At 36.4% G+C, this 13,062-nt stretch overlaps 1 protein-coding gene across 8 annotated transcripts in view; it reads left to right on the top strand.

The window, feature by feature from the left end:
* The window catches only part of RAB3IP (RAB3A interacting protein), a 168,523-nt gene that overhangs the window by 128,261 nt on the left and 27,200 nt on the right, over positions 1-13,062 (top strand). For all 8 annotated transcript variants that reach the window (XM_079938294.1, XM_079938296.1, XM_079938299.1 and 5 more), the window contains 2 exons: positions 2,891-3,166; positions 3,873-4,131. In XM_079938294.1, coding sequence (XP_079794420.1) covers positions 2,891-3,166; positions 3,873-4,131 — 535 coding nt within the window. The remainder of the gene's footprint in view (positions 1-2,890; positions 3,167-3,872; positions 4,132-13,062) is intronic.

Here is a 13,062-nt window from a genome sequence, read left to right as displayed (position 1 = left end):
TGGAGCGGCTGGGCCCGTGAGCCATGGCCGCTGAGCCTGCACGTCCAGAGCCTGTGCTCCGCAACGGGAGAGGCCACAGCAGTGAGAGGCCCGCGTACTGTAAAAAAAAAAAAAAAAAAAAAAGGACCAGTGAGAGTTTTTTGTTTTTTCTTATTTTTAGTATAATCATGAACTCATGGGTTTAGAATTATTTTTTGTTCTTTACAGGTATTATCCTTTTTGATGTTCAGATTGTCCCATTTTTGGTTAGTGGGAGTCCTTTTGATACCACTCCAGTAGTCTTTGATAGCTTTCTTGCTTCCTGGTAAAACAAGATGTTGCAAGGACTTTTTGTACATTACTGCCGCGGGCTTGGAATCAGCCATTTCTCCGAGGAGTCCTTGTTCTTTTTTCATAGGAAATGGTATTACTCTGGGTACAGGGGGTACTCATTGCTCCTGAGTTGCTTGCTGTTGTTATACCTTTTCAGTGGATAAAGGTAGACATCTTTTTAAATAAAAAAAATTCCGTGGGCTTCCCTGGTGGCGCAGTGGTTGAGAGTCCGCCTGCCGATGAGGGGATGCGGGTTCGTGCCCCGGTCCGGGAAGATCCCACATGCGCGGACCGCTCGGCCCGTGAGCCATGGCCCCTGAGCCTGCACATCCGGAGCCTGTGCTCCGCAACGGGAGAGGCCACAACAGTGAGAGGCCCGCGTACCGCCAAAAAAAAAATTTCCTGATATTTCTGATTCAAATTTAGGACTTCAGAGTTTTAAATTCCTTGATTTTGTATTTGTATCTCTTTTCTCATATGTTGAAAATCTTAGTTCTGAATGATATTAATGTAATTTGTTTTATCTTTTATAATAGTTTCAGAATAGCAGTATCAACATTACTTACTAATATGATTACTGAAAATAGTGTATGATTTTTTTAACTTCCTTTGACCTTAGAGTATATTCCACTAGGGATATATACAGTTTTATTACTATGTTTTAAAATCATTTGAAATAGTTCTTTTTGATGTTGGTTAAAACTACCATGTTAGTACACAGCTAGATTCATTTGTTTTATTTTTAGATATTCTTTTTTAAAATCTAATTTTGTTTTATCATTTACGTGGTTCCAAGTTCAAATTCAAATCTACAAAGCAGGATACATTTGGAAAAGTATAGCTTTTATGCCTGTCTCCTCTTCCTGTTCTCGCCCTTTCCTAAAAGTAACAGTTTTTTTTTTAAATTAGTTTTTGGTGTATCCTTCCATTTCTAAAATATAAGTACATATGAAAAAGTATATATATAATTATATATATATAAATAAATTTGTATTTTCTCCTTTCTTAGATAAAAAGTAGCTTACTACTTTTACTTTTCTTATTTTCAATGCCTTTTTTATTGAGTGTGAGAGTAAAATTTTTCAGTTTAATGAATGAGGTGGGGTTTTTTTGTATTTTATGATGAAATTATATGGTATATTGGTGCTTGTGTTTGGGAATTTTTTGAAGTTCTGGGAAAGTATTAGTCATGATTATCAAAGTACTACTGTAGGAAAGAAAAAAATTGGGAAGAGAGATTGGATTCAGATCGTAGAAGACCTTGATTTTCCGGATAACAAGTTTGGAATTTATGCTATAGACAGTGGGAAATCAGTAAAGGTTTATAAGATTTCTGTATATTTTTCAAGTGAAAAACTTGAGTGGTACACTTTTTAGTTTTCATGTAAATTTTTTATATAATTGTGAAGTTGCATGAAATATTTTTTACTGATGGAGAAACTGAAGCATACATGTTATTACTAACAGCTGACTGGTAACAGATGTTTATTTGTACTCTGTGCCAGTTACATAGTACACTACTAAATACTTTATGTGGAGTGTCTGACTTAATCCTCACAGCAACCTGGAGAAGGGAGGGAATATTATTATTCCCATTCTCATCCCATTAGAGGAGAAATTTAAGGCTTAGAGAAATGTAATGCATTATCCTGGATTGGATCTTGGGCCTATCCAGAACATTATTAGGATAATCAGTGAACTTTGATTGGGGTCAGTTGTTTAGATGGTAATAGTGATCAGTGTTAACATCCTGATTTTGGTGATGGTTTACTTAGGATATATACACTGAGATAGTAAGGGGTAATGGGCATCATGCTTAAAACCTATTCTCAAATGGTTTGAAAATGTTAACAGTTTCATAATCTGGGTGAAATATGTACAGGAGCTCTGCAACTCTTATGTAAATTTGAAATTATTTCAGAATAAAAGAAAAAAAACACAGACTCATCCAAAGTCATAGCCAGTATGAGGCAGAACAGAACAGTTAGTTGAACTACACACATGTGTCTCTATCTTTACTGCCTCTTCTCCTTATTCTAACCAAAGTCACATATGATAGCAAAGTTAAAAGTATCAAGCAGGGCTTCCCTGGTGGCGCAGTGGTTGAGAGTCTGCCTGCCGATGCAGGGGACACGGGTTCATGCCCCGGTCTGGGAAGATCCAACATGCCGCGGAGCGGCTGGGCCCGTGAGCCATGGCCGCTGAGCCTGCACGTCCGGAGCCTGTGCTCCGCAACAGGAGAGGCCACAGCAGTGAGAGGCCTGCGTATCGCAAAAGAAAAAAAAAAAATCAAGCAAATTTTTATTCCTTCCTCATTGTTAAATATTTGTTAATTACTCACTGTAACAGTGTTAGCCATCACTTTCAAGTTTATTCTGAATCAGATTGTTTGCCTTTTGTAGTGTTTATTGTCTGAGATCACTTAATAAATTTTAAATGTAGTTTCTTTCCTTTGCTGTCTCTTTAAGTTGTAAGTTTATAGTTTATAATGGACTGTTAAACACATTTTATAAATATACATCTTAATTTAATTTTAAATGTCACTATCTCAAAATAATTTCCTGCTTTTTTAACATAGGTTATCCTATGATGAGGCATTTGCTATGGCTAATGACCCCTTGGAAGGCTTCCATGAAGTAAACCTCGCTTCACCTACTTCTCCAGACCTTCTTGGTGTGTATGAACCAGGAACTCAAGAGCAGACTACCTCACCAAGTGTCATCTACAGGCCACATCCTTCAGCTTTATGCTCCGCCCCTATCCAGGCTAATGCCTTAGATGTTTCCGACCTTCCTACACAACCTGTGTATTCATCCCCCAGACGTTTAAATTGTGCAGAAATATCTAGTGTCAGGTAGGAGATCATCAAAATGCTTGTTTTAGAGTATTGTATTAAACAAACGAAGTTTGCTTGGTTAACTTATTTTAAGTTTTATTGTTTTAGAAAATTTGAATAATACAAGGTTGTTCATGAAGAGCAATACATGTTAATGCTCAAGAGCAGGGGTCACAAACTTTTTATGTAAAGGGCCAAATAGTAAATATTTTAGGCTTTGTGGGCTACACAGTCTCTGTTGCAACTGTTGGACTCTGCTGTTAAAGTGTGCAAGCAGCCGTAGACAGTATGTAAATGAATACGCTCCAATAAGACTTTATATATAGACACTGAATTTTGAATTTTATGTAATTTTCTTGTGCCACAAAATATTATTGTTTTTTTTCAACCATTGAAAATGTAAAAATCATTCTTGGCTTGTAGGCCTTAAAAAACAGGTGGCAGGCTGGATTTATCCTGCATTTAGTTTGCAGACCCCTGTTCTAAAGTAGCACTATCCAATAGAACTTTCTGGGATGATGAAAATGTTCTGTTTCTGTGCTGTTTAATATGATAGCCATTAGACATATGTGGCTATGAAGGACTTGAAATGTGGTTGCTTTGGCTCAGGACAAGCTATTAATTAGATATAGTGGTGAACAGATTGGATAATGCAGTTATAGACGTGTGTTTATGCCAGTTATATTTAAGCACATGCTGATGTTTTTTGAACTCTCCTTTACAGCATCCATGTTACAGACCCAGCACCTTGTTCTACCTCTGGAGTCACAGCTGGGTTAACTAAATTAACTACAAGAAAGGACAACTGTAACGCAGAGAGGGAGTTTTTACAGGGTGCTACCATAACAGAGGCCTGTGATGGCAGTGATGATATTTTTGGGTTGAGTACTGATAGTCTGTCCCGCTTACGAAGCCCATCTGTTTTGGAAGTTAGAGAAAAGGGCTATGAAAGATTAAAAGAAGAACTTGCAAAAGCTCAGAGGGTAAGCAAAAAGATATTTTATTCTTCCATATGTTATATTCAAAATTAATATTTATCCATGGGGGGGGCAACTCAAGTGAAATCATTACAGTTCTACACTTATCTTTTGAATATGCACAGTCTCAGCTCCTGTTGGGCAGCATTTAGGAATCTGTGAAATTGAGTAGGAAAGAAGCTCATCTAAGAGTACAAACTAGAAAAAAGATTCTTAAATTCTTTTTGTGCCCCCCGCCTACATTGCCTGTTCCCTGTCTTGCATTATCCGTAATGCAGATTTGGTGAGTTATGTTCCATGTGTGGGTTTTTTCCTCTCTGTATGTAATTGACTTTGTGATTATTTACTTGAAGCCATTCAGTCCAAGTCATTATGTTTTGCGGAACTGTTGTAGTAATGGTGCCTTGCGATTCAGCTGGGTATGAATATTTTCTGTACCTTACCTTGGAGAATTTCTTCTCCTAGTAATTTGTTCTGTTTCTCACTTGGTCATCTTTTAAATATCTATTTATTCCCAAATTTGTGACTATATCTCATTCTTTTTCTGCATCTGTAATTAAATTTTTAAAGGGAAATATATAGCACTAAATATTCATACATTAGAAAAAAGGAAAAGTTTCAAATCAACAATCTAGTCTCCCACTTAAAGAAACTAGAAGAACAGCAAAATAAAACCAGGAGCAAGCAGAAGGAAGGAAATAGTAAAGAGCAGAAATCAATGAAATTGACAACAGAAAAGATGGAGAAAATGAATGAAACAAAGTGCTGGTTCTTTAAAAAGATCAGTAAAATTGACAAACCTCTAATAAGACTGATAAAAAAGAACATAAGACACATTATCAATAGCAGGAATGAAACAGAGGGTATCACTATAGACCCTGCAGACATGGAAAGTATAATAAAGGAATAATACGAACAACTCTACGTACATAAATTTCACAACTTAGGTGAAATGGACCAGTGCACATTTAGAAAATTGAAGCAATAGGGAAAACATTCTATGACATGATTTCCAGCATATTATGACATTTTACAAACATATATTCCCATCTTCTCCCCACCAGACTTTTCTCTCAAGAGCATAACATTGATTTTTGTATCCCCAGTGCCTAGAATAATACAGAACGATGCCTGGCATATATGTCTCTTTATAATGCTTCAATGAATGGCTAATGGTTAAACATCCATGAAGATATGCTAAAACATTTTTGGTTGAATGTATATTTATCAGAAAGAAAAATCAATAGCCTTTTTAATCTTTTCCCAAAGGTAGGGGGTGTGGTGAGATGTGGCTATATTTGGCATCTGTCATTTGGCTCAGACTCTCATCTTAATACAGAGTATTAAGTGAAATAACAATTTATATAGAGGTAAACTATTGAACATATATATCCATCTTTGGGAATACATTGTGGTTACTGATTGATCAGAATATATTGCTAATTTCTTAGCTCAAGTTTGGAGTTACTTTTGAAATCTTTAGTTTGTTGTATTTAGAAGTACTGTCGAGGTAATTGAAATGATAATGATGTGTGAACACATGCATATGGTGAATTTTATTATGAAGAGTACAAGGTAGTATTAATACTTACTTAGAGCTCAGGACTTGAAAAGGACTGTTGAATATGAAAATACTTCCTGAATTAATGGCAACTCGTGAATCAAAATTATGTCAATAATCATTCTGTTTATTCTGATTATTCTTTTAAGAGTGGCCAGAAAGTTACCATTTTTCCATCCTTTTACTCTTAACCTATTTTTGTCTCCCTATTTAAAGTGGGCTTTCTTGAAGGCAGCATATTATTAGATCTTGCTTTTTTATCCTTTCTGATAATCTCTGCCTTTTAATTGGTGTGTTTATGTTAGACTATTTACATTTAATGTGATACAGTTTGGTTTAAATCTGCCATCTTATTATTTGTTTTCTGTTTGTCTCTTCTGTTTCTTTTTCCCTTTTTTCTCCTTTTATGCCTTCTTTTGGATTAATTCCATATGTTTTTGTGATTTCATCTTACCTCCTTTGGCTTATTGGCTGTATATCTTCATTTTGCTAATTTAGTGATTGCTTTAGGGTTTGTAGTATACAACTTTAACTTATCACTCCCTACGTTCTGATACTATTATACTATCTCACACACAGTATAAGAACTTTACAAAAGTATGCAGTTGACCCTTGGACAAAGTGGGGTTAGGGGCATTGACCCCTGTGCAATTGAAAATCTGCATATGACTTTATGTGGTTCTGTATCTGTGGATTCAGCCAACCACAGATTGTGTGCTACTGTAGTATGTGTTTATTTTTAAAAATCCACATATAACTGGACACATGCAGTTCAAACACATGTTGTTCAGGGCTCAACTGTACTTTTGTTTTCGCCTTTCAGTTTTTTTGCTGTGATTGCCATAATTTTACTTCTTTATATGTTTTATTTAAATTCCACAATACATTTAAATTACTTTTTCATTAAACAGCTGGTTATTTTTTAAAGGGATTTAAATATAAGAATCCTCATATTTACCCATATAGTTACTATTTCCAGTGCTCTTCATTCCTTCATGTGGATCCAGATTTCCATCTGATACCATTTTCCTTCTGCTTGGAGGACATCCTTTAACATATTTGTTATGTGTGTGCTACTGATAAATTATTTTCAGCTGTTGTGTATTTTAAAAGGTTTTTTTTTCACCTTTGCTTTTGAAATATAGTTTCACTGGGTAAAGAATTTTAGGTTGATAGTTTTTTTCTTTTAGTACTTTAAAGATGTTGCTCTAGTGTCTTCTGGCTTGCACTGTCTCTCACGAGAAGTCAGCTGTTATCCTTACTTTTGTTTTTCTGCATGTGATGTGATATTCCTCTTTATCACTGGCTGTAAGCTATTTGATTATGGTGTGCCTTGGTGCAGTTCTCTTCGGGTTTCCTGAACTTGGAATTTGTTGAGCAGTTCTCTTCGGGTTTCTTGAACTTGGAATTTGTTGAGCTTCTTGAATTTGTGGGTTGTTGGTTTTCATAGAAATTGGGAAATTTGGGCCATTATTTCTTCAAAAACATTTACTTACCTCCCCTATCTCTCCTCTCCTTCAGGACTCCTATTATGTGTACATTAAACTGCTTAAAGTTGTCCCATAGCTCACTGGTGCTCTATTCATTTATTTTTAAAATCTTTTTTCTCTCTGTTTCATTGTGTATAATTTCTGTTGCTGTGTCTTCAATGTCACTACTCTTCTTTTTTCCCCCTGTAGTATCTAATATGTTAATTCTATACAATGTATTTTTTATCACAGACATGTTAGTCTTCATCCCTGAAAGTTCAATTGGGTCTTTTAAGTATTTCATTTGTTTTGTTTAACATGTTTAGTCTGTCTTCTAGCTTCTTGAACATATGAAATACAGTTTAATAACAGTTAATCCTTGTCTAATACTGCTTTTATCTCTTCAGGTGAAATGCTGGAACAGATCATAGGCCTCACTTTATTGTTTCCCGTTTCTGGAGGATCACTGTCTTTTTTGCCTGATGTCCAATGTCTTAAAAATCATTTCACAGTTTTTTTCTGGTTTTGTTTTTAGTTCTGTCAGGCAGGGTGGTAAATATGATCCCTGGTACTCTATCTTGATTGAGAGTGAAAGTTCTATTTCTTTATTTGTATTGTTTGCTCTGCCCCATCCCAGTTAACCCCAACACAGAAGTCTACACTTCAACATACACTTCAATAATTTTGAGCTTCATGAAGATAAGGATTACATGTATTTTTGCTCATGATTATATCTTGAGTACATAATGGCTTCTCAACACATTCTGTTGATTAAATTAATATACACATGTGTATGCAGTTACACTGTTGTGTAAGTAGACACACATGCATAATATATTAGTTAGGGATGTGCTAGCTTCTTGTAAGTTACCCCTAAATTTTAGTGACTTAATAGAAGTTCATTTTTATTCATTTAACACTTTAAAGCAAATGTTCATAGTTCACAGGCAATTCTTTGTGAAATAATTCGGGGATCTGTGTTTCTTCTGTCTTGGATCTTTGTAATCTTTTAGAGTTTTATCATATCTAACCAGTGAAGTGAAGGGAAAAGAAAACTTGGAGAAAGCACACCTGGTTCTAAAAAGCTTTGACTTAGAAGTGATACACATAACTTTTACTTACATTCCATTGGTGTGAACCAGTTTCATGCTGATACTTAAATGTGTGATGGGCTGGGAAATGTAGTCTTTGGTGGAGTAACCACTTACCAGCAACAAATCCATACTGTGTGTAGGGGGAGCAACCATGTGGTTATTGATTTTCAGGTGCAGGGATGCCAGAGGTGGTGATGTAGTCCTTCACTTGTTTGGCCTTCTGCAGGTCATTGCTGAAGAACAACTTTTGGTGGAATCCTGAGACAGAAGTTGGGTTTTAGTACATCACTTTTAAAATGTAGATTCCTGGAATCTACCCCAGATTCTCTTGAAACAAAATTATTGTATTGAGGCTTGAGGATATGCATTTTCAATAAACTACGCTACTGATTCTTTTTTTAATATGTATAAATTTATTTATTTATTTTTGGCTGTGTTGGGTCTTCATTGCTGCTAGCGGGCTTTCTCTAGTTGCAGTGAGTGGGGGCTACTCTTTGTTGCGGTGTGTGAACCTCCCATTGTGGTGGCTTCTCTTGTTGCAGAGCATGGGCTCTAGGTGCACGGGCTTTAGTAGTTGTGGCATGTGGGCTCGGTAGTGGTGGCTCGCAGACTCTAGAACGCAGACTCAGTAGTTGTGGCTCATGGGCTCAGTTGCTCCACGGCATGTGGGATCTTCCCAGACCAGGGCTCAAACCCGTGTCCCCTGCATTGGCAGGTGGATTCTTAACCACTGTGCCACCAGGGAGGCCCTCCTTTTTGTTTTTTAATTGAAGTATAATTGATTTACAATGTTGTGTTAGTTTCTGGTGTACAGCACCCTATTGATTCTTATATTCACTAAAGTGTGAGACCTACTGATATAAGGTGTTACTTTCAACTTTTAATTATTCTTCCTTAAAAGATAATGAAAATGACTTAGAAAATAAAATCCAGTGGAATAGCTTGCAGCCAGAGAAAGTCATTCAAAACACGTACTCATACAGATCCGTGTTAAGCATGGCCCTACTAACTGTGACCAAGGATGCTTATAAACATTTACTGTGTTCTTTTATGAACAAACATTTCTTGAGTAACCAAAGTTCTCACAGCTTGTATTAGGCCCTGTAGAGGGAAAAATAAATTAGACTTCACCCTACTCTTAAGGTGCTTACTAGTTGGGGAGAAAAGACATGTATGCGTGGTGATGTTTCATTGATCCTTAGTTGTACGTTGTCCCTCATTTTAACATCTCTGAAATCAGTATGAGTTTTAAAATTGCTCCCAGCTAGGCAACAGTCATAAGAGTTGTCATTGCCAGCTTGCGTGCTAACTTGCCTGTAGCCGTACATGTTGTTATTAAATCAGTTGAATTATATGAGCTGGGTGCTGAATTACTGGGTTAAATGTCCTAAAAGGATCTCACTATGATAGGACATCAAAACAAAGAGAAAGGTACAAAAGAGAATGACATACGATAAAAATTTGTGTCTCCATCAGTTTAAAAGAGTTCTTCCTATAAGTACAAAATGAAAATTCTAAGTGAAAAAAACCCAAAACCCATCAGATCATAGTTTCATTGCCAGCATTTTTCTTTCTTGATGTATAAAATGTTTATGGTAAAATTAATGAGTCTTCAATTTGATGGAATATACTTGATCATAGAGTCCTGATTTTCTGTGTTTGAAATATCCCTCAAATTTCTTTTCTCTAGTACTACTACTCTTAAGTCTGTGTCTCTTGCCTGAAATACTTCAGTAATCAACTGTCTTCTCTGTCTCCAGTCTTTTCTTTTTAACCTAACCACACTGTTCAAGGTACTGTTTTGAATTGCAGTCTAATTGTCACTGTCCTGTTTAAAATCCTTCAGTGACTTCCCATTGCCTTTGGGATGATTTCCCCTTTTCTTTGAAGTAAGTTCCACTTTCTTAGCCAAGGCTTTTCAGGACTCACCATAAACCTAACTTTCTGACATTATCTGTGGCATCCACCCCTCCCCGTCTTTAGCCACTGTGGAATGCACTGTTTTAGTCTTTACATTTGGCAGGCTCCTACTTTATCTAATATGTGCACATCACTACGATAGCCCTTATCAGTTTTCCTTGTGAATCTGTTTAAAGATTTGCTGCCCTCAGTAGGCTATGGCTTTGTGAAAAGCATGGCCTGGGCCTCGTTCCTTTTCTCTTTTCCAGCACCTAGATGAATGCCTGATGCATTGTTAGCACGAAATTAATGTTTGTTGAAGGAGTGAATTTCGAATAGCTATTTTACAGTATAAGGTACTGATAATGAAAAGTGCAAATGACATTCTAAAAAGTATTCACATGAAATACAAATCTGAGTTCATATGGGTAGATTGATTTAGACCTAGAAGCATAAAGAGTCAGAGATTTATGCCCAGTCCAGGTGGATGAGATCAAATTGGGGAATGAAACAGGAATGAATCAGACCAGTTTAACTCTAGTTTTAGAGTATGGATCAAGGGTAATAACTCTGAAAAGGGAAACTGAGCACATATTGTAGAGGGTCTTTAGTATCAGGGTGAGGTTTACTTTGGTAAATGGTAGGGAATGATTCAAGAATTTGCCTTTGTGAATGACATATGTGTTGCTCTGAGGATTGGAAGCTTCTCAAGGGGACAGTATCTTACTTGGTTTTGTATCCTGAGGGATTACTGTAGTACCTACATAGTAGGAAATGTTGAATGAATTGACTTTTCATATATAATTATAAAATTGTGACATGTTAGAGTTCAGAAGGATCTGGAATTAAACGTATGCATTTACAGAGTTATAAATTAACTCAGGGAGAATTGGCATCTTTATGATGACTTTCTATTCAAGAACATAATATGTCTTTCTTCCTATTTATTTAGGTCTACTTTTGTATTTTGTATTTGAGAGTATTCCATTTTGTGTTGTAGTCTTTAGCATTATGAAGTTTCCTTTATCTACTTTACTGACTTTTGCCCTGCCTAGTCTGATATCAATATTGAGGTCTCTGTTTTGTTTTTATTTGTATTATATTTTTTAGTGCACTTCTATCCATCCTTTTATTTTTAATCTGTCTGAATCACTTAGTTTTAGGTGTGTCTCTTGTATAGAGAACAGAGATGGATTTTGCTTTTTTAGCCGATCTAAAAATCATTTTCTTTTAATAAGTGAGTTGCACACGTTTGTATTTATTGATAAGTATTCTGCATTGGGGCTTGTTTCTGTCACATAGCTTTCAAATGTCTACTCTATGAATACAATTCTTTTCACTATGTGCTCTGTTTTCTTTGTGCCCTCTTCCTTTTTTTCCTATTTGGTATTTTGGAAGGTTTGATTTCCATTCTAGTTGTTACCTTTAATCAAAGAATTTCTCTTAGCCTTTCTTTAGGTACTGACTTTGTTCCCTACTATAAGCAATACCATAAAATTAGTAACTATTTCTTTCCTTCTCCTCTATCATTTAGTTTCAGTTAAAGGTATTATCTTAATGTTAATCTCTATGGTGTTAAATATGTTTAGGTTTATACTAATTGATTTGTGAGCCTCAAGTTATATCCCTTTATTCCCAGTTTATATTTAAGAAGTTAGTGAATTTAGTTTCATCTTTCTCCTATTTTGTTGGGTTTTTTTTTTTTTTTTTTTTCTCTGTACGCGGGCCCCTCACTGCTGCGGCCTCTCCCGTTGTGGAGCACAGGCTCCGGACGCGCAGGCTCAGCGGCCATGGCCCACGGACCCAGCCACTCCACGGCACGCGGGATCCTCCCAGACCGGGGCATGAACCCGCATCCCCTGCATCGGCAGGCGGACCCCCAACCACTGCGCCACCAGGGAAGCCCTGTTGTTTTTTGTGTGTGTTATTTTTACGTTTCTAAAACTTATAACATTTATGTAACTGTTTTCTCAACTTCATCCCCATTAAAAAAAAACAGACTTTTTTGAGAGCAATTTTAAGCTCATAGCAGAAATTGAGAGGAAAGTACAGAGTTGCTATATATCCCCTTTCCCCACATGTGCATAGCCACTCCCACTATCAACATCTCACCCCAGAATGGTACATTTGTTATTGTTGCTGAACCTATATTGACATGTTATTATCCCCCATTTACTTTAGTGTTTACATTAGGGTTCACTCTTGGTGTTGTACATTCTGTGGATTTTGACAAAAATATAATAATGTGTATCTATCATTATAGTATCATATGGAACAGTTTCACTGTCCTGAAAATCCTCTGTTCTCTACCTATTCATCCCTCCCTACCCCTCAGTCCCTGGCCGCCCACTGATGTTTTTACCATCTCCATAGTTTGCCCGTTTTCAGAATGTCACGTAGTTGGAGTCATACAGTAAGTAGCCTTCTCAGATTGAATTCTTTTATTTAGTCATGCATTTATTTTCCTCCATGTCTTTTCATGGCTTGATAGCTCATTTCCACTTAATGCTGTGTAATGGTTCGTTATTCGGATGTACAAAAGTTTAATTATTCATTTACTTACTGAAGGATATTTGGTTGCTTCCAAGTTTTGGCAATTATGAATGTGTAAACATCTATGTGCAGGCTTTTGTGTAGATACAAGTTTTCATATCCTTTGGGTAAATACCAAGGTGTATGATTGCTGGATCGTGTGGTAAGAGTATGTTTGGTTTTGTAAAAAATTGCAAGCTGTCTTCCAAAGTGGCTGTACCATTTTGTATTCCCACCAGCAATGCATGAGAATTCGTGTTGCTCTCCATCCTTGTCAGTATATACTGTTCTCAGTGTTTTGGTTTTTGGCCATTCTGATAGGTGTATGGTGGTATCTCGTTGTTGTTGTCGTCGTCGTCTCCTCGTTTGCATTTCCCTGATG

This window comes from Stenella coeruleoalba, assembly GCF_951394435.1.
Source record: "Stenella coeruleoalba genome assembly, chromosome: 11".
Taxonomy (NCBI): Eukaryota; Metazoa; Chordata; class Mammalia; order Artiodactyla; family Delphinidae; genus Stenella; species Stenella coeruleoalba.
Note: the sequence above shows the minus strand (reverse complement) of the source record. Positions and strands in the feature narration are given on the sequence as shown.